The sequence below is a fragment of the Leptonychotes weddellii genome, chromosome 6 (assembly GCF_054177405.1).
Source record: "Leptonychotes weddellii isolate Sample4059 chromosome 6, ASM5417740v2, whole genome shotgun sequence".
Classification (NCBI taxonomy): Eukaryota; Metazoa; Chordata; class Mammalia; order Carnivora; family Phocidae; genus Leptonychotes; species Leptonychotes weddellii.
In genome coordinates, this window is record NC_138374.1 from 30,355,779 (window position 1) to 30,377,228 (window position 21,450).

Genomic DNA, 21,450 nt, shown 5'->3' on the forward strand with positions numbered 1-21,450 from the left:
GACAATTATTTCAATTGTCTTCAATATCTTCAATTGACCATATATGTGTGGGTCTACTTTAAGACTTTCTAGTCTTTTCCACTAATCTATATGTCAAGTCTTATGCCAGTACACTGTTTCTTTTTTTTTTAAGATTTTATTTATTTGACAGAGAGAGAGATAGCGAGAGCAGGAACAAAGCAGGGGGAGTGGGAGAGGGAGAAGCAGGCTTCCTGCTGAGCAGGGAGTCCGATGTGGGGCTCGATGTGGGGCTCGATCCCAGGACCCTGGGATCATGACCTGAGCCAAAGGTAGATGCTTAATGACTGAGCCACCCAGGTGCCTCCCAGTACACTGTTTCTTTCCTTTTTTAAAAGCAGTTTTCCCCCCAGTTTTATTAAGAAATAATTGACATACATCATTGCATAAAGTTCAGGTATACAGTATGATGGTTGATTTACATATATCATGAAATGATTATCACAGTAGGTTAGTTAACATCCATCATCTCATATAGATAGAATAAAAAGAAAAGGAAAAAATTTCTCCCTGTGATGAGAACTCTTAGGATCTACTCTCTTAACTACTTTCCTATATATCATCTAGCAGTGTTGACTATGGCCATCGTGTTGTACGTGACATCTCTAGTATTTATCTTTTGACTGGAAGTTTGTACCTTTTGACAATCTTCCTCCAAATCCCCCTTTCCGCACCCCCACGAATCTGATCTCTATATAAATGAGATCTTACAGTAGTTGTTTGTCTCTGTCTGACTTATTTTACTTAGGGTAATGCTAAGTCCATCCATGTTATAAATGATAGAATGTCCTCTTTTTTAATGGTTACATAATATTCCATCATATGGGTATATATACCACAACTATCCATTCACCTATCAGTGGACACTTAGGCTGTTTTCATGTCTTGGCTATTGTGAATAATGCTGCTATGAACATGGGGAATGCAGATATCTTTTCAAATTAGTGTTTTTGTTTCCTTTGGATATATTCCCAGGAGTAAAATTGCTAGATCATATGGTAGTTCTCTCTCTCTTTCTTTCTTTCTTTCTTTTTTTTTTTTTGAGGACCTCCATACTATTTTCCCATACTGGCTGCACCAATTTATATTCCCACCAACAGTGCACAAGGGTTTCCTTTTCTTCACATCCATGCTAGCATGTGTTATCTCCTATCTTTTTGATGATGGCCATTCTAACAGGTATGAGGTGATTCCCATTGAATGCCACTCTTCTTGATTATGGCTCATTTTATAGTAAGTCTCAAAATCAAGTATTTTAAGTCCTCCAACTTTGTTCTTTTCTTTCAAAATTGTTTTGGCTCTTCTAGGTTTTTGCATTTCTGTATAAGTTTTAGAAACAGCTTATCATTTCCTACAGTAAAGTTTATTGAGATTTTGATTGGGATTGAGTCTATAGTTCAATTTGGGGAGAACTGATATTTTAACAATACTGAGTCTTGTGAAATAATAGAAAAAAAAAGTATGTTTCTGTCCCTGGTTCCTGGCACAGAGGTCCTAATACCCTTGTAATTTCTTTTTTTTTAAAGATTTTATTTATTTATTTGAGACAGAGAGAATGAGAGAGACAGAGAGCACATGAGAGGGGGGAGGGTCAGAGGGAGAAGCAGGCTCCCTGCCAAGCAGGGAGCCTGATGCGGGACTCGATCCCGGGACTCCAGGATCATGACCTGAGCCAAAAGCAGTCGCTTAACGAACTGAGCCACCCAGGCGCCCCCCCTTGTAATTTCTTAAGTGCTGAGAGCACAAGTAGCATCTTCTGTTCTAACATTTAGTCTTTGATCTTGGTTCCTAGCAAAGAGCCCCTAAATCCCTTGGGATTCCCCGGGTGGTAGGAATGTTGTTTTGTTTTGTTTTTAAAATATTTTATTTATTTATTTGAGAGAGAGCAAGCACGAGTGGGGTAGGGGGGGAGGAGCAGAGGGAGAGGGAGAAGCAGACTCCCCCTGAGCAGGGAGCCCGATGCTGCTCCATCCCAGAGCTCCAGGATCATGACCTGAGCTGAAGGCAGATGCTTAACTACTTGACTGACTGAGCCACCCAGTGCCCCGATAAGAATGTTTTTTGTGAGGTGAGTCTTCGTGGGTTCCTGGATGGCTTCGGGATGCATGCTGGTCACCAGAAATACGTAGCCACAATTAGAAGCTTTGAACTTTCAGCCCCACCCCCTATTCTTTGAGGAAGGTGGAGGAGCTAGAGATTAAGTTAATGATCAGTCATACCTACACAATACAACCTCCATAAAATCCCAAAAGTATAGGGTTTGGGGAGTTTCTGGGTTGGTGAACACATCCATGTACTGGGATGGTGGTACACTCCAACTCCACAGAGACAGAAGTTCCTACATATGGGACATTTCCAGACTTTTCCCCATGTATCTCTTCACCTGGATGTTCATCTGTCTTTTATCATATCTTTTATTATATACTAAACATAGTAAGTGTTTACCTGACTTCCATAACCTGTTCCAGCAAGTTATCAGACCTGAGGAGGGAATCACAGGAACCCTGAATTATAGCAGGTTGTTGGTCAGAAGTATAAGAGATAACCTGGGACTTAAAATAGGAATCAGAAGTGGGGACAGTCTTGTGGTACTGAGCCCTTAAATTGTGGGATCTAATGCTAACTCCAAGTAGACAGTGCAGAACTGAGTTGAACTATAGGACACTCAGCTGGTATTGGAGAGTTGGTGGGTGTAGGAACAAATCCACACTTCTACTACCCAACACTGTCAGAAGAGTTGTTAAGTGTGAGAAGAAAGGAGAAACAAGGAGTTTTTCATAGACAAGTCTATAGTTCAGTCTGGGGAACACTGACATCTTAATAATATTGAATCTTCCAGTACATGAACATGGTATATCTCTCCATTTTGGATTGTAGATTTAAATACAAGTTTTATTCCAGTGTTTCATATGTCTTCTTCAGGGGTTGGGATGATCTATATCCTTAATTTTCTTTGTCTTCCGTTTCAACCACTTTCTCTCTGAATCTTTTTACTTCTTTCTTTATTTTGTTTCTCTTGTTTATCTTCCTCGATACTCTGTTAAAACTTCATTTGAGTCTATTCTGCATTGGGTACACGGAGCTTTCATTCCTAAGATGATTTTGTCTTTTCTTTCCTGACTTCGATCGATCGATCTATCTATCTATCTATCTACCACTCTGTCCATTTCTGTTCTTGGATTTTAAATTTCTGATTTAAGGTGATTTTTCATATTTTCAGATGCTTGTTTGAGAATATTAATTCCATTTGGAATTTTGTGTTTTGTGGTTGCTCTGTGGTTGTTTTTGGTAAAAATTTTTCTTCAGCTGAGGTGTTTTTATCCTAATTGTTTTCTTCCCTTGGAGTAGCTTTGTGTGGATTTATGGAGCTTCATTTCATGTCATGGATATAGAGTAATTTGCCATTCCTAGTTCAAGATCACCCTCTTCTGTCAATGTAGTGAAGTACAGTTCTTTTAAGGGCTGGTTTTGTTTTTAAGTTTGAGGGTGGATAATTTTTTTTATGCTCTTTTCATTATTTACCTATTCCAGTTTTAGAATATCTTATTGATTTTATTAATGTTACCTTGTTTTATTTCTTTGAAGATTTCAGACAGATTCATTTCAAACTTCTTGTCAGGTGCTTGTATCTCTGTCACCTTAGGATATAAATCTTTCTTTTGTGACTACTCTTCATTGTGCTAAATGTGTTTTTAAACTTTTCCTGGAAATCTCATATTGTGTGGGAATTTTCTCCTATATCTCCCTTGTCTGTGAGGTAATTTCTTAGCTGCCTTAGCCTTGGTCTCATGGATTGACCAGACTCAACCGATGTCATGTATTTGTAGTTCAGCTCAGAGCTCCCCATTTCTGGAGGGACAATTCCCTACAATTCACATGGTACAGACCAGAAGGGGACTGTGCTATGGACACTAGCCCTGAGCAAGTAGTGTGTTTCTGCCACAATTCTAGATGCATGGATGGAGCGATATCACCCACTGTTCTTGAGTGGGAAGTCCAGCTCAGGTTCTTGTTACAGAAGGTGTATTCCAGCTTTTTCTAGGAGGTATTTAACTCCATTTCTGCCTTCCTGGCTCCAGTCCCATCTTCGGTTCCTGTGACTTAACAGTTCCCTTATTGTTTAAGCTTGACTCTGTGTTTTGAGCCACTGAGATTTTTCTCTTGTGTTTTGAGAGTAGTGTATAAATATATATCTTAATATATTATCTCTCATTCTTATGGATTTGGGATACAGTAAAGAGGATTATGAGTATATTTACTTTGAGAACTTTATCCATAAAAACCTTTTAAAAAGGGAGAATGACAATATGTATCGAAACAAACAAACAAAATCCTTTGATCCAGTAATTCTGCTTCTGGAAATCTGACTTGAGGAGGTAATCCAAAAGGTAGGGGGAAAAAAGCTACATGGACAAAGATCTTCATAATTTTATTTTGGTTATAAAAATCTGGATATATTATAAATATTTTTTGACAATAGGGAAATATTTCATAAATATATTCACTCAATGTAATATTGTGCAGGTACTAAAAATAATAATTTACAAAGAATGTGCATATAAAAATGCTTTTATAATGCAAGAGAAAAAATTACCTTCAGACATTTTTTGTTGTTTTACGCAAGTGTGCTTAAAAAAAAAAAGAAGCATAGAAAGATAGAACAACGGAAAGAAACTACATCAAAATGATGAAAGTGATTGTGTTTTGGTGACTTTTTCCTTTTATTTTTGATTTTTCCAAAATCTTATGTTATACCTATAAATCTTTTTTTTTTTAAGATTTTATTTATTTATTTGACAGAGAGAGATAGCAGGAGAGGGAACACAAGTGGGGAGAGTGTGAGAGGGAGAAGCAGGCTTCCTGCTGAGAAGGAAGCCCGAAGCTGGCGGGGGGGCGGCGATCCCAGGACCCTAGGATCATGACCTGAGCCAAAGGCAGACACTTAACGGCTGAGCCACCCACGCGCCCCCTATAAATCATTTTTATAATAGAAAAAACCTAAATAAATATGTTGTCAAGAAGCTGAATGATAGAAGAATGAAATTTTAGATAGGAATGCTTTCATGATTATAAAGAATGGGTTGGCCACATGAAGATTGATTACAAAACATGGTTCTGATGGACAAAACCCAGAGGAAGCTTTGTGGTGTGGGATTGTTGGTTTTGATCAGATCACTTTTCAGGAGCACCAGTTGGAGATACAGAGCAAGAAGGCAGGACTAGGAGGGGATGGCAGATGGCAAGAACCTTCAGTTTGCAGGCAACTAGCCAGGATCCAGGCTCTGATGAGCAACTAGGAGACTGCAGTAGGGGCCAGTTGGCAGAAGGCATAATGGGGAGCCAATATTTGTTGAAGGATTGCTGAGTTTGGGCCAGGCACTGTTTGGACCCTGATGATAGAGATGAGCAAGAATGACACAGTTCTTATCTTCATGAGATTTACAGTCTAGGGCAAGGGTTATCAAATTTTGTTTGGATAGTAAACATTTTAGGTTTCGTGGTGCCACGAAATCTCTGTCATAACTACTTAGCTCTACCACTGTAGCCCAAAAGCAACCACAGAAAATAGTCAATGAACAGGCATGGCTGAGTTCAAATAAAACTTAATTTACAAAAAGAGATGGTGGCTGGATTTGGACAATGGGCCATCATTTTACCAACTCTGATTGAGGGGAAAGACAGACAGTAAATGAATCAACATAAATACTAGATTGTGATCCTTGTCAGGAAGGAATAAAAAGGGATGATGTGGTAATGAATTACTGTGGTTGGCCCACTTAATATTTTATCTTTCACTGAGTTGTGACATCCATACAGTAAAACACACAAATCCCAAGATAATATAGGATGTTCTTAACCCAAATGACATGATCTGATTGAAGTTTTAAGCTGACGTATGAACCCATTTCTTGTCTTGTGCTTGGTCTTTTCTATAGTGGTGTTTGGTTAGGGCTGGAGCTGAGGTGGCATGAGTGAGAAAAATCCATCTGAGAACATCAGTACCACTGCTGAGCCATAGACATTGATTTGTTTTGTAAAACACTTCTTTGAAATATTGCTGTGATGGAATTTATTGATACCTGCCACTTAATTGGTAGACGCTTTAAGAGGTGTGTATTAATCACGGACAAAGGCCCGAGAAAAGTGCCAGCAGGGAGCTCAGAGGTGGGGTCAACTGGTACAGATATAGACCCGGCAGGAACAACAGGCAGCTGCAAGAAAGCTTGGTGAGGTCAGTGTGGAGGCACCAGGTGAGGCTGGAGGAGGTGTCATCACACACAGGTAGCATCCAGGAAAAGACAGTCGGAGCTTGTAGGAATCAGAGAGGTTTGGTCTGATTGTGTGTGTGGCTTTGTTCTGACTGGATTGTTTGAAGACATTGAGTTAGTTAAAGAAAGTTGAATAGTTAAGGAAAGTTCTATGATGATGAGGAGAGAGAGGAGCAAGCAGGAACGGAGTGTGGGTCAGTAATTAGAAACTAACCATTTGGTGTTCAGAGGGTTGAGATCTGCCCTCCCTCCCTCCATTTTTCCCTCCTTCCCTCCCTCCCTTCCTTCCTTTTCTCCTTCCTTGCCTCTCTTTCTTTTTTTAAATATATAGGGGATGAGAGAACAAGAAGATATTTAATTAGTGGGTGCCACCTTATAAGGGTTGCCGTGGAACACAAACCTACTAAAATATTATTTGCTGTTTATCTGACATGCAAAATTAACTGGCATCCTGTATTTATATTTGCTAAATGTGGCCTCCTGTACTTCTGGCTTTGGTTTTTCCCCATAAGCCTGTAAGGGCATCTCTGGGAAGACAGCTGCCCCCAGGAGGCAGTCGGGTGCTGTGTTGACTCTAGATGCCTGCAGTCTCTGGGCTTCTGGGTAGCTCCGAGTGTGCCTTCCTTTCTCCTCCACCCTCCCCATCCCCACCCCCAACTCAACCACAACTTTCCATTGCTCACTCATAATCTCGCTTTGTTAAAATAGCTAAACTCTAGAAACATTTAAAACACTCTCTAAATGTAAAAGGAATCCATAATGTAACATGCATCCTGCCTTCCTGGTTAATTGCAGTCACAAATTCTTTCTTCCTTTAAAAACCTGAAGTTAGCTTAAAAGCTCCTGTCACTCACTCCGTTGACCTGGGTGTCCCCTCCCCTCCCTGCATTCCTCCTGCCCTCTAACTGCACTGGCTGTTTGCTCCCTCCTCTCTCCACCCCTTTCTTCCTCTGCTTGTCACCATGGTTACAGGGGGACCTGTTTCTGTGGTACCCTCATCTATAGCTGGTTTCTGAGGTAATTTCCCCAGTGAATTCCAGCTCTTCTCAGTTATCTCTGCCCTCATCTTCCTCCAATGAAGAAAAAAATCTGGGAGAGAAGGAAATCCCAGCTGCTCACATATCAAAATTCTATCTGTAACCAGGAGATTTTCTCTAGGTAATGTTACCTCTTCTGTTCGTTTTCCTTTTTTAAGGAGGAAAAGCCACTCTTGTCCCCAGGCCTGTTACTCCCGGTGTCACCCTAAATCCACATGTAACATTTAATTAATTAAGCGCCTTTTGGCCTTGGGGCTATAATAACACCCAGCAACTGTTTTCTTCTTTACATGCCTTCAATTCCGGAAGTTAAAAGGGTCCCTCCAGGACAGAAAAAGGCACTGAGCCAAGATCACTGGCTCTGTCATGTTGGGGAGGCATCAGTGTAGAAAGCATCAGCCTGGTCAGTCTGGGTCATAGTGAGAGGTTTTGGAGGACAGCCTCGAGCTGTGTAATGAGATGGTAAAGCTAACGGTCCCTAGAAAAAGAAACTTTACAAGAGAGATGGAGTGGAAATATCTCCAACAGTTTTCAAGCAGCAAAGATGATTCTAAAAAGCTTTAGGTGCAACAACATGGAAGCGAAGACAGAAACAGCAGAGTTTTGATAAGTATTTCTGGCTTTTGATTTGCTTGGTTTTTGGTATGCTGAGATTCTGTGAGTTAGGTAATTTTCCATGCTCCTCATGAGCTACAGGATAACCTACTCAAATTATGCAAATGATTGTTCAAAGGAAGAGGCAGAATTATGTTAGTGTCTTCTATAATTCTATTGAAACTATGATTCATAGGGTCCATTCTCAAAGAAGATCTGCACCAAATGAACACAGTTGAGCAATATTTTTTTTTTTTTTAATGTCATGAAAGGCTGCAACTCACAGAAACACTTCTTAGAATCCCCATGTCCTCGCCCACCCACTCCCCTTCCACAGCTGCTTCTGGGCTTCTCTCTTCTAAAACACAGATTTGGACATGCTCCTTCAGCCCGATCTGTGAGTTTCTTTGTGTTATTCTCCTCCCAGTTCTGCCTCATGAGAGCCCCTAAAACAGGAGCCTGCTGGGAGGACCGTGGGAAAGGAAGGAACTGAAGAGAAAAAGGAAGGACCTTCTTTAGCTTACATGGCCAGGGGAAGGACTGGAAATTCATTGCCAGCAACGCTTTTGCCTGGTTAGACTTACATTTTTGATAACAAAGCTAGCCATAATTTCCTTTAAGCATCTGAGCATCTGCCCCGACCCTTTGGGACAGTCATCTATTAGGAATAATTCATAGTGGTATGCTGCCCTTGACCCTACCTCTACATGTGAGATGTAAGGAGTCTTGCTATTTTTCAAGGGCAGTAAAATTCAACTATACTCAGTCATCTCTGACTTAACCAAAGAAGAACGGGAGGCAATGAACCAGGCCCTCACTGTGCGTATTGCCCGTACTCACCACCCTCTGAGTGAGAACACTGACCTTCTGGAAAAGAAGATGGAGGGCATGAGATCTATTGGGAAGATGAAAGCAAAGTGTTTATATTATCCCTCTTTGTTGTAGAGGCGGTGGACACTGGGGGCATGGGCAATGTGATGGTAAATCTGTTGGGGCATACAAGGAAGCATGGGTGACTGTTCCAGGCTGAGTTTAATGAATTGTTTCTATCTTGATTGAGTCATTAGGAGTTTATGTTCTAGTCTTCAGCTTTGCGTGATCCAGATCGCTGTTCTTACTATTCCTCTTGGGATGACCAGGCTTTGGAAGATTAATCTCATCTTCCAGGAGGCTGGACCGTGGATTGATTTCAGGGAAGAATATCATCACTGGGAAGGAAATCTCTTTCCCCAAACCTCCTTTCCCACTTTAGCTGTACCTTTTCTAGGGACTACCCTTTGTGGTCCTGGTCTCCTGGAGCACCCATGTCCACGGCAGCTGCCACGGGGTCACAGGGGCCACAGGGGCCACCTGCAGGAGTAGTCTGGTTCTGCTGCCCTCTGATGGCCACAGTGAGCATATTCTGCCTGTTAACCATTGGGTCTTGTCCCTCGCCCCCAAGAGACTGCATTCTTACCCTCCAACTCTTCTTCCTCCACAATCCCTCTTATTATTAAGGAGGTACCAAACCCTCTTATTATTAAGGAGGCTGGCATGGAGCCAGCAGCTTCCATGTAGAGTTTATCTAACATGCCCGGGAGAATGATTCTGGCACCCATCACAATGGATAATGGGTTATTTCTGGGAAGGGCCCTGAAATATGTCCAGGAAATGTCTGAGCTCATCAACTATGCCCTGACTCATTCAGTTTGTTATCAGATGGTGGTATCTCTTGACCTTGCTCCCACATATTATGATAGTTTCTATTTGGGAGCCTCTAAAGAGAAAACCTCTTTCTATAGCATGATAATAATTGTTATTGTTATGATTCATCTACTACAGCATCCTTGAAGCAGTAGCTGAGCATTGCAGAAATCTCAAATCTCAGCATCAAGTTGACCCTTTCAACAAAAAGTGAAGGGGAGAGGTTTGGAAAGAAGCTGATGGAGGTAAAATTGGGTATCCTGAAGATAAGGGAGACTAGCTTGAGATAGCCCAATGTGCTGGGTTATCAGGGACTAGTAATACATGCCACATTTCATTGTACATTGTAGATCTCCTCAGAATCATGGGCTGGCCCCTCTGGCCCTTCCTAGCACACCATGCAGGCTGGCAGTGCCATGCTTGGGCTGTACTTCTGGGAGAATTCACCCACCATGTAACTGTTCTTCTTTGTCATGGAGGAGCCTTTTAGCAGATGTGTGTATATATAAGTAGTCTGCACTTTGGCCCTACACCAGTGTAAATATTATAAATATGAGCCATCTGGCTCATGTCATTGATAACTACCTGACATATTGACCTCAGATTAGGAAGACAAGACAGTAAAATCTTCATCAAAGTAACAGTGATATCTCCAAGGGCTTAGGCCCTTTTAATCTCTCTATTTTGGGGGAAACTTCCCTTGAAAAAAGTTATCCAAATATTAAATGAAAATAATTTTTAAGGGTTGAGAATGTGGAGTGGATGGAATTGATTCAACTGGGTTCCGGGCCGGGCTATGGAGCAGGTAAATGAGCTAAAAGAGAAGGGCAATAAGGCCCTGAGTGCGGGCAACATCGTTGATGCATTACAGTGCTACTCTGAAGCAATTAAGCTAGATCCCCAGAACCACGTGCTCTACAGAAATTGCTCAGCAGCCTACACCAAGAAAGGTGACTACCAGAAGGCTTATGAGGATGGTTGCAAAATTATTGACTTAAAGCCTGACTGGGGCAAGGGCTATTCACAGAAAGCAGTAGCTCTTGAGTTCTTACACTGATCCGAAGAAGCCAAGGGAACCTACAAAGAAGGTTTAAAACATGAAGCAAATAATCCTCAGCTCAAAGAGGGCTTATAGAATATGGAGGCTCGGTGGTGCAGAGAGGAAATTCATGAATCCTTTCAACATGCCGCATCTGTACCACAAGTTAGAGAGTGATCCCAGGACAAGGGTGCTGCTCACTGATCCTACCTACCAGCAACTGATAGAGCAACTATGAAACAAGCCATGTGACCTAGGTACGAGCTGTAAGATCCCCGGATCATGACTACTCTCAGTGTTTTGCTGGGAGTTGGTTTGGGCAGTACGGATGAGGAGGAGGGAGTTGCAAAAGCTCCACTACCACCTCTTCCCAAAAAGGACGCCAAGCCAGAGCCAGTAAAAGAAGATCTTCCCCAGAAGAAGAAGCAGGCACTGAAAGAAAAAGAGTTGGGGAGTGAGGCCTCCAAGACAAAAGACTTTGACACAGCCTTGAAGCGCTATGACAGAGCCAAGGACCTAGATCCCACCAACATGCCCTACATGACCAATCAAGCAGCTGTGTACTTCGAGAAGGACGACTACAGTAAATGCCGGGAGCTTTCTGAGAAGGCCGTTGAGGTGGGGCGAGAAAACCAAGACTATTGACAGATTGCCAAAGCTTATTCTCGAATTGGCAACTCCTACTTTAGACGAGAATGGGCGTGTTCAGGGTGGTATAGCCTTAGATGGCAACTCCTACTTCAAAGAAGAAAAGTGCAAGGATGCCATCCATTTCTATAACAAGTCTTTGGCAGAGCCCTGAACACCAGATGTGCTCAAGAAATGCCAACAAGTGGAGAAAATTCTCAAGGACCAAGAGTGGCTGGCCTGTATAAACCCTGACCTGGCCTTGGAGGAGAAGAACAAAGGCAATGAATGTTTTCAGAAAGGGGACTCTCCCCAGGCCATGAAGCATTATACCGAAGCCATCAAATGGAACCCAAGAGATGCCAAATTGTACAGCAATCAATCTGCCTGCTACACCAAACTCCTGGAGTTTTGGCTGGTGCTCAAGGACTGTGAGGAATGTATCCAGCTGGAGCCAACCCTCAACAAGGGTTACAAACGGCAAGCAGCTGCACTAGAGGAGACAAAGGACTACACAAAAGCCATGGATGTTTACTGGAAGGCGTTAGATCTGGATTCCAATGGTAAGGAGGTGGCAGACGGTTACGAACGCTGTATGATGGCTCAGTAGAACCGACATGATAGCATGGAGGCGCAACATGACAGCATGGAGGTGCAGCAGATAATGAGCAGATAATGAGTGAGCCACCAATGCAGAAGGACCCCAGGCACTCACTGAACACTTAAAGAATCCTGTAATAGCACAGAAGATCCAGAAGCTGATGGAGGTGTGGGTCTGATCACAGTTTGGTGATGACTTGCTCGTCATCTTCTTCCCTTCGCCCTCATGTGGAAAGAGGAGCTGGGGCTGCAGCAAGTAGCTGGAGCAGAGCAGAGAGCAAGGGAAAGCAAACAACTTCTCTCTATATATTTACATAGACCTATGTGGAAGATACAGAGAGTCCTACTCACGTTACTTGTACTGCCACTGCCTTGGAGCCCTCCCAGCACACGCATGGTCTCTTCTGCTGCCCTGGGGTTCCGTGTTCCCTTCCCCACCCTCAATCGCATCGGCTCTCCCATAGTTGTTTTTTTTTTTTTTTAAAGATTGTATTTATTTATTTGACAGAGAGAGAGATAGCGAGAGCAGGAACACAAGCAGGGGGAGTGGGAGAGGGAGAGGGAGAAGCAGGCTTTGCACCAAGCAGGGAGCCCAACGCGGGGCTCGATCCCAGGACCCTGAAATCATGACCTGAGCTGAAAGCAGACGCTTAACGACTGAGCCACCCAGGCGTCCCCACAGCTGGTTATTTTTTTATTTGAGGCAGTGGCCACGTATGGGGAGGGGAGGGTGTTCTTCCCGACCTCAGGTTCCAACTGTCTTCACGTTGTTAACTCCACATGCCCTTCTCCAATAAAACAAGCCAGTTGGGCGTGGTTATAAAAAAAATAAAAGAAAATCATTTTTAAAAAATCAGATAAAGAAATCCAATAAAAGCAGTAGTAGCTGTCATGCATACTTTGCCATGGCTCTTTCCCCTCTGATACTGTTACTTAGTAATGTCCCAGATAGTGGCTATTCCATCAATGCATGCATCAGTGCATGCAGATTATGATGACTTGGAACAGTGCTCTCAGTAACATGAACAAGAAATAAGTCTTTATTATTTTAAGCCAGTAATATTTGAGTGCTACTGAAGTATTACCAAATAACCCAGGTTATCCTGACGGATAACAATCAGTATAAGTATATCAGTGTAAGTCAATCACTAGGGCTCCGATTGCAGAGAGACCTGGTTTGAATCCTGGTTCTGCTGTTAGCTGCATGCCCTAGGCAGACTTCTCTACATCTCTGAACTTCCATTTTTTCTCTTGAAAAAATGGATAATAATAGCATTGTTGAAGGGGTTGAATGACTAAATACATATAAAATATTCAGCACATGTTCTACACATAGTAAGTGCTCAATAAGTGGTAGCTATTATTATTATTTTTTTAAAGATTTTATTCATTTATTTGTCAGAGAGAGAGAGAGAGAGCACAAGCAGGGGGAGCAGGAGAGGGAGAAGCTTAGCAGGGAGCTAAGCAGGGAGGCTGATGTGGGGTTTGATCCCAACATCCCGGGATCATGACCTGAGCCGAAGGCAGACGCTTAACCAAGTGAGCCACCCAGGCAACCCAATGGTAGCTATTATTATTGTTTTCAATCATTAACAATATTTTAGCCTATTAATCATAAATAGGCAGGCCATGCAAAGAAAGGAGGAGTGTGTGTGAGCCAGTAAAATTATTAAAGTAGATGTAATACTGCCTTTTAGAAGATATAAAAAGGGGTAAGTTCTTCAAGCTTTGTGGTGAAAATATGTACACATATGACTATTTTGTGATGGGGAGGGGGATTATATTTGGTCTTTTAAAATAGTATCTCTGCTTGTTCACACTCCATTCACAGAACAAGCCCTCTTTACTAAAACTTAGAGAATTCTGTGCTAAAAATATTCCATTCCCATTTGGTGTAGTGAAATGTCATATCCATTAAACACCAACATACCAAATGCTGCTTGCAGATTCTCAACCCAGCAAACCAAGTCAACAGGAAATTATGATCAACCTCGGCTCGTTCATACTGTACATTTTGACAGATTATTTTGGAGAATTATCTAAGACTTAATTGTTATCTTATAGGTATCATAAAATTATAACTCATTTATTCCAACTAACTAATTAAAAAAAAAAAGGAAATTGTGAGCCAGGGAGTGAAAGTGACTTCTCAAGGTCACAAAACTATAAAGGCCGTTGTATTGGGCCAAGATCTCTAAACTTCCAAGTGACTTTTTTCTCCATTATAACACAGTTACAGATTTTTCAGAGCTCTAAGGATCTATAGGTTGACCTGATCCAGTTCCAATATCTTATAGAGAAAACTAAGGCCAAAAGAAACTCCATGTCTTGCTTTAGGTAATCCTTAAAGCTAGTGTGTTCCAAAGCTTTTGGCCAACTTTTGTAACCACAGGCTTGGTGCTCCTGACATGCCACTGGTCAGTTCAACGTGGTTATTTAGAGCAGAGGCCCAGCTAGTGAACTGGTGATGGGCTAGCAACATCACAATCACCTAAGGAATGTTTAAAAATAAAAATTCCTGGGTCCTATTCTTTGAAGATTCAGTTTCAGTGGCTCTGAGTTGGGGTCCCAGGAACCTGTATAGTTAGTTTGCTTTCTAGGAGGTTCTGGGGGGAAAACCAGGTCCAGGAATGATTATTAACAGAAGTCAGTGTTTTATGTTCTTCTCTTCTCTGCTGAGATTGATCTATGACAATTTCCAGCTAATGCCTAGATACCTGTGGGAAAGCTAAGTCAGGAAAAGTCTTGGGCCAATAAAGAGCCACTAAGATTTTAATCTTCAAGCCAGCTCAAGGTGATTAGAGCAAGAAGAGAGCTACCCTTGCCTGGTGAAGATTGATCTGAAGTCAAAGCACATCCAGGAGAACAAAACATGATCTAGGAATGCTTGTTCTCATTTCCCAGGGATGGGTGGCCATGGAATCAGAATTGGCAGCTTGACTTCACTTGGGAAAATATCATTTTGAAACAGAAGATATCAATTTAAATATTTTAAAACAGAATGTTTGAGAGAACACCATTTAAAAATGTATATAGAAATTATAGCAGTGAATCATCATGAATAATAGACAAAGATGGGAGATTATATTTTGTCAAGTTTTGCAAAATAAGAGCCAGAACGGCTCTTTGAAACCTTTTAGTGAAGGGATTCTAGACACATCTAAGGGTGTGGCCTCTTCCCTGGTAACTCCAGCTCTCTAAATGGAGATTCTCCACAGAGACCAGACCTTTGGCTGATGACTTCTGTTGTTTTGCCTGTTCAGCATCCTTTCTTTCTTTTTAATAGCACTACAATTTCACTTTAGGGAAATACCCTTACCTCACTTTCATTGCACATGGTTCTCATCTGTGGGTTCCAGGGGTGGGCATATGACCCATGTTTGGCCAATCAGAGCCTTCTATACTTAGAACAATTGCTTCAGGGATGGGCACTGGGCCAATGAGTATCAGCCCCAAAATTTTGCTAGAACTACTGGAAAAGGAGTACCATCTTTCTATTAGGCACAGCTAAACTGGCAAGATGTTTTGTTGGAGCTGCTGATGGGTCTCTCCACCATGAAAGGAGAGACTGACTTAGAAAGAAGTCAACAATAGAGTCAGAGAAAAACAGATTTATGAAAATATCATCTGAGTATCTGGTCCAGGTATTTCTGAAGCTATACGTATTTTTGTATTTAAACTAGTTTAGTTGGATTTCAGCAACTTATAACCAAAAGCATCCTAACCACTATGTCTCCTCAGGGATCAGAACCTGGGTGGAGAAATGATTAATGATTAATTAACTTGTCTAAGTTTATGGAGTTAGTGAGTAGCCACAGTGAAATGCAAACCCAGGTCTGCCTGAATCTAACAACCCATGTTGTTAATCATTATGTCCACTGCTCTAAAGAGAGAAATATTGTGGCCACCAACAGGATAGATCTACAGGCAAAAAGCAAGAAAAACACTGGTCATGTTTCACTTCTCCTTTAGATCCCTATAGAACTTACTTTTGCCCCTTTTGTTGTTTCTGCATGCTGCCTTTTAGAAATAAACCCCAGAGGTATGTAAATCCTTTAAGAGTAGGGACAACTTCTTGCTCGTTTTGTTTTCTTTATACCATCTTCCATAGCACTTTGCTTATAATAGATGTTCAAGAAATGTTCTTGATACAATTGAGCTTGTTGTTGTCCATTGGTGTAAATACCAATCAATAGTCCTAGGATACTTAAAACACTCCAGGTTCTTGATTGGGGTGTCTATCTGGCAGTTTACAGGAGTCATGAATTTTTTTTTTAAGATTTATTTATTTATTTGAGAGAGAGAGAGAGAACACAAGCAGGAGGGGCAGAGGGAGAGGGAGAGAAAATCTCAAGCAGACTTGGTGCTGAGCGCAGCGCCTGATGCAGAGCTCGGTCTAACAACCCTAGGACCATGACCTGAGCCAAAACCAAGGGTTGGACACCCAACCGACTGTGCCACCCAGCCACAGAAGAATTCAGAGCCCTGAATTTTTAGTATATATTTCATCTTTAAGCACTTCATAGCATGCCACTGATGGATACTATCCAAAATGAATCTTGTCTTTGCTTCTTAACTGGCTATATGATTGGGCAAGTTACTTAGCTTTTCTAAGACTAAGCTTTCTCATTTATAAAACAATGCTCTTATTACAGAATCATAGAGGATGGAATGACAATACAGATAAAGTGCTTAGTATAGTGCCTGGCTCATAGTAAGTGCTTAATAAGTGCCACCTATTATTATAATGAAATTAAAATGTTAAAATATAAATTGTAATATTAAATTAAAATATTAAAATTCTTAAAGTTTCTTTAGAATTATTAAATATGTGTGGGTAGACAGGATTAAGGGAATGAAGGACAAAGGACAGTTGTCCTGGGATCTGGCACTGTTGGGAAGACTGATTTCTGGGACACAGTTTTGCTGAGAATTATTGTTAAAAGCTTCAGCTAGGGAAGATGCTCCCCTTGGGGCATCTCTGAGTAGTGCTGACCATGAATGTGGATCCCTCTTGGGGATAGAAATTTCAAAGGGCATAGACTTTCTGAAAGTGTTAGTATCAAGCTTCTTGTTCTTTGGGTCTCCGTGGATTAATTAAATTAGTTCCCATCCTTCGTTTTTGTGGATTAAGTTTTAGGTAGATTTGCCGCATGTATTTGAATAAGGATTTACTCAGGAAATAAATTGTGTCTCTTTTATCTTCCAGACCACCCCAGTTATACCTGGGAAACAGGTGGTCTTGGTAGGTCTATCCTTTAGGTATAACCCATGGCCAGAATTCTTTATGAGGCTGGAAATTTGCTGTAGGGGAGGAGGCTGCTTCTCAGATATGCAAACAAGAAGGCTGAAGCTGGTGGACTTAAAGCTATTTCATTTCCACCAGCTTTATGGATTTTCTACAAAGTAGGACTATTCCAGGGGACAGAGGGTGGGATGGGATAGAAGAATCACAGACCCCTAAGACAAAGTCCTGACCAACAGGGATATGTAACTTGGTAGGAGAGATGGATAGGTCAACAATCAACCATAATACAAGGCAGAATGAATTATGAGCCTTGTTTATGGTAAAAGCCATGGGCTGAGAAAGCTGGAGAAAGGAGAAACCACAGGTAGCTGGTTGGATGAGGACTAAGATGTCCAAAGGTAGGAGAGTAGGGAAAGGGTATTGTTGGTGGTTGGGGTTGCCTAGGCACAGAAGCAAGTACGAACGTGCTCAGATGAACAGGGATTGGCAAATTGTGAACATGAAGGGAGTGTGGGTGAAATGGAGGATGCTGGAGTGGAAGGAGAAGCTGGTCAGATTTTGAACTCCACCTTAAGACTTTATAGGGCCACTTGTAGGTCTTCCTAGGCCTGTGGTGGTCCTGGATGCCCAGTGCCCTTGATAGCAATCATGTTAAAATGCATCTACATCCCACACGAAGATCAACATGTAAGAACTGCGTTGAGTAAGTTGAGCCCTCATCGACTAGCAGTATACCTACAGATGTGGTCCTAGGACCAGTGCCAGGCCAGGAGGAGTTTGGAATCAGTTTGGGATGGAATGAGTACAGGAGTTGAGAGGAACGTTGAGAAACTTTTACAGCAATTTGGCATTGTCACAATAACGTAGCATGTGATCATTTTTCTGGTAATTATTCATTTTTATTCTAATTTCCAAAAATATTGGTCCACAAGACAATGGAAAGACATTGGCCAAAAATACATTGGAGATTTTTTTTTTATTTCCATAGTTGAAGTTTTTTTTAACATTAGAAAATTTTTTAAAAGTTGAGCAGCTCTGATCTAGTTGGAGTAATATTACTTTTTAAAGAAATTCGAGGTGAGAGATGACAGAGAAGACAGCCCGTGAACTTGAAGATAGATCAGTAAAAAATCACACAGTTTGAATAGCAGAGTAAAAGGTGATGAAAATATCTAGTACTCAGCATCGTTCCCACATTGAGGTAACTACGCCTAAACATTCTGCTTAGGTGAAGATAATTGTGTGGCAAGTACAGAAAGCCACTCAAACTAATGCGGAACAAAGCCAAATGTGTATGTGTGGTGATGGTGGGGCAGGGTTGTTATTAGAAGGCTCCAGAAGTACATCAAGGAATTCAGGGGCAGGGAGTGCCGTTGGATGCAATGAGGGATGAACGGGAAATGGACAGTCACTAGGAATCTCTCTCACTCTTTTCTCTCTCTTTCCCCCTGTGGTGGATGCTGTGTTGCACTGCCCAGATCCTCCCTCTTTCAGGAATTAAAAACTTACTTTCCCAGCTGCTGGGAGGACTCCCAGAAACAGCTTCTGCTACCGTCTGCTAGTCTCTGGGGATTGCTGTGGCTAAAACACAGCCTCACCTCGGGCCATACTTTCTTCCAGCCCACATCCAGTGACTAATCACCATGGAGGTGGAAAGGTCTGGTGGGTCCCCTCGCTTCAGCTTGGGACACCTGAGAAGGAGCATCTCAGCTCCCTACAGGGCTTTTTTTTATTGGAACTGAATCACGGCTCAGCTGCTCTCTGCCAAATTCTCCTTTCTTCTCCTCCCTTCTAGGTGGCATCTCAAGGGTACTACTTAATAAATATGTGTACATTAGCCTCACAGAGTCTGGTTTTCTCAGGCGACCTTACAGGGGCCACCAGACCTCCCTCCCCCTTCCTTTTCTCCCCTTTTCTCTCTCTGCTCTTCCTCCCCCTCCCCCTCAGACTATGTAGCTTCTCACCTCTGCTTCTCTCTGACCTTCAACCTCATTCTCTTCTCACCTTTCAGACCAGCTTCCTCTGTTCTTACAGATGCTCAGTCACTGTCCCTGTAGCATATGCCATTGTTTCCCACCCAGAGGCTCTTTACTGGGTTGAAGTACCCATCCTGCAGCTGCCATGGGTGTTAGTTTATAACAGCCTACATTTGCATACTTCTCTGGAGGATTGTCCTTAGCCAACGGGAACCTTCATCACTGGAGATGTCTGAAAGGTTATGCCCCATCCTCTTGGTTCAATGGCTATTAGATGGGGGGTATGAACATCCATCCTCCTTGCCTCAAGGCAGGACACACTGTGTGGTACAATTCATACTCTGGAGTTCCCCGTGGAGACAGTCTGAAGCTAACTTCTCCTGAAAGAACATCTCTGTGTAGCACCTTCCCCTGCCCTAGTCTCATTCCCTCACAGGTGTAACAGGAAATCACTCCCTCAGTCAATCCCTCTGCTTTGAGGGAAACTGATTTAAGATAGTCACTTTACAAATCTGGTGCCTGTGACTAAGTGACCGAGCCTCTCTGTCCTAATTCCAAATATCCAGGAGAAAGAACTGGATCAGTTCTTTCCCAGCCCAGCTTCTGGGTTGAACCCTGGATCAGGAGTTCACTCCAGGTCCAGTCATCTGAGGCTAGAGAGGAGACAGAGTTATATAGTATAGGGCAGAAGAAGGGTACAGGGAGAGAGGGCAAGTCTCAGGAAGGACCGGCCAATTCCTGTGAAAGTGGATCCTACCATGTGTCCTCCTCCTCAGTTCTTCTTGAATTTCTGTCAGCCTTCTCACTTCTCACCTCTTCCCCATCTACAGTCCCAGGTTCGGATTGGAAGGTGAAGTGTTGAAAGGTAGTTCCATGTGATGAAGATGGATCTGGATTGAATGTCCAGAGGCCTGGCTTGGTGCTGTCTCCCTCTGCTCACTTCACATCTCTGGCTTTCCGGGTTCAGATGAATTAGAGAGTCGGTTTGCTAATTTAAATAGTCAATGCTTCTGTGAAAACAAACAGAGAAGAATCTAAGCCTTTCATTTCTGCATCCCCGAATTCAGCAGAAGGCCTGGCACAGAGTTCGAACACTGGCAATGTATTGAAAACAAGAGATATCCTTTACAAATGAAACGGCCGTGAGTTACATTAAGGTAAGAAATGTAGAACATGACCCTGAAGCATGCAATATTCTGGGTGTGGAGTTGGCACACTCGGTGAGTGCTAATTTGTGTCAGGTCGGTGTTAAGTACCTTGTATGCTGTTCTGATCACTGCTGCAGTGTAACAAATCACCCCAAAACTTAGATGCTTGAAGTGACCATTTTATGATGCTCATAGATTCTGTGGGTCAGGAATTTGGACCAGGTACCGTGGGGATGTCTTGTCTCTGCTCCGTAACGTCCAGGGCCCCAGTGGGGAAGATTTGACAACTCGGGGCTGGAATTACCCGGAGGCATCTTCACTCACAGCACTGGTGCTTGATGTGGTTGTTAGATGAGACCTCAGCTGGGGCTGTCGACCGAAGCCTGGGCTTCCTCACAATGGTGGCCTCAGCCTCGTGGGACCTTGTGGGTAGCCGTTCAGGGTTCCAAAAGCGATTGTCCCAGTTCACAAGGTAGAAGCTTCATTGTTCTTATGATCTAGTCTCAAAAGTCAAACTGCATCATTTCCACTACATTCTATTGATTGTAAGTCTGCCCAGATTTAAGGATAACAGAATTAGGCACTACCTCTTGATGGGGTGGGGGCAAGGTTCTCATAGAACATGTAGGATGGGAAATATTGTGGCCGTATTTGGAAAATTCAATCCACCAAGTGCACATTATCTCATTTAATCCTTCCACTGTCCTTGGAGTAGGCATTATTGTCCCTTTGCAGATAAAGAAACTGAGGCTCAGAGAACTTAAATAACTTGCCTGTGGACAAAGCCAGTACATGCAAGGCTGGATTTAAACCCAGTCTGTACAAAGCAGGTGTTCTTCAACATATATATCAACATATATCCTGTTTATAGAAAAAGGGAACTGAAGAAAATAAGAAACTCAAAGGCCAGTTCTCCCTGTGTGCCAGATCGGGAATGGGTAGGACTTCTTGTCCCCTATAACTTTAATGTCAGTTAATATCATCCCACGTGGTAAAGGAATCTGGTTCCTACGCATAACTTCCCGAGGTATTGCTTCTTGGAGGCTGTGTAACTACTGTGTGTACCTTTGGTGTCTCAAGTTTGCCAGATATGTGCCAGCAGAGGGGTTGATGTCTGCCCTCTTCCTCCTACCCATTCATTTGGCAAAGGAGCGTGGGGAGCAATAAACTGGAGGAAGCTCTGATTCACACAGAACTAGTTCATGCCAGGA

At 42.4% G+C, this 21,450-nt stretch overlaps 1 protein-coding gene and 1 pseudogene across 1 annotated transcript in view; one reads left to right on the forward strand and one right to left on the reverse strand.

Annotated features, from left to right (window-relative positions):
* Positions 1 to 9,844: 9,844 nt before the first annotated feature.
* On the forward strand, positions 9,845 to 12,624 carry LOC102727537 (stress-induced-phosphoprotein 1-like; annotated as a pseudogene).
* A 5,383-nt stretch (positions 12,625 to 18,007) lies between these two features.
* The window catches only part of LGI1 (leucine rich glioma inactivated 1), a 43,391-nt gene continuing 39,948 nt past the window's right edge, over positions 18,008 to 21,450 (reverse strand). Inside the window, exon 8 of the mRNA XM_081823809.1 lies at positions 18,008 to 20,101. Coding sequence (XP_081679935.1) covers positions 20,085 to 20,101 — 17 coding nt within the window. The 3' untranslated portion in view covers positions 18,008 to 20,084. The remainder of the gene's footprint in view (positions 20,102 to 21,450) is intronic.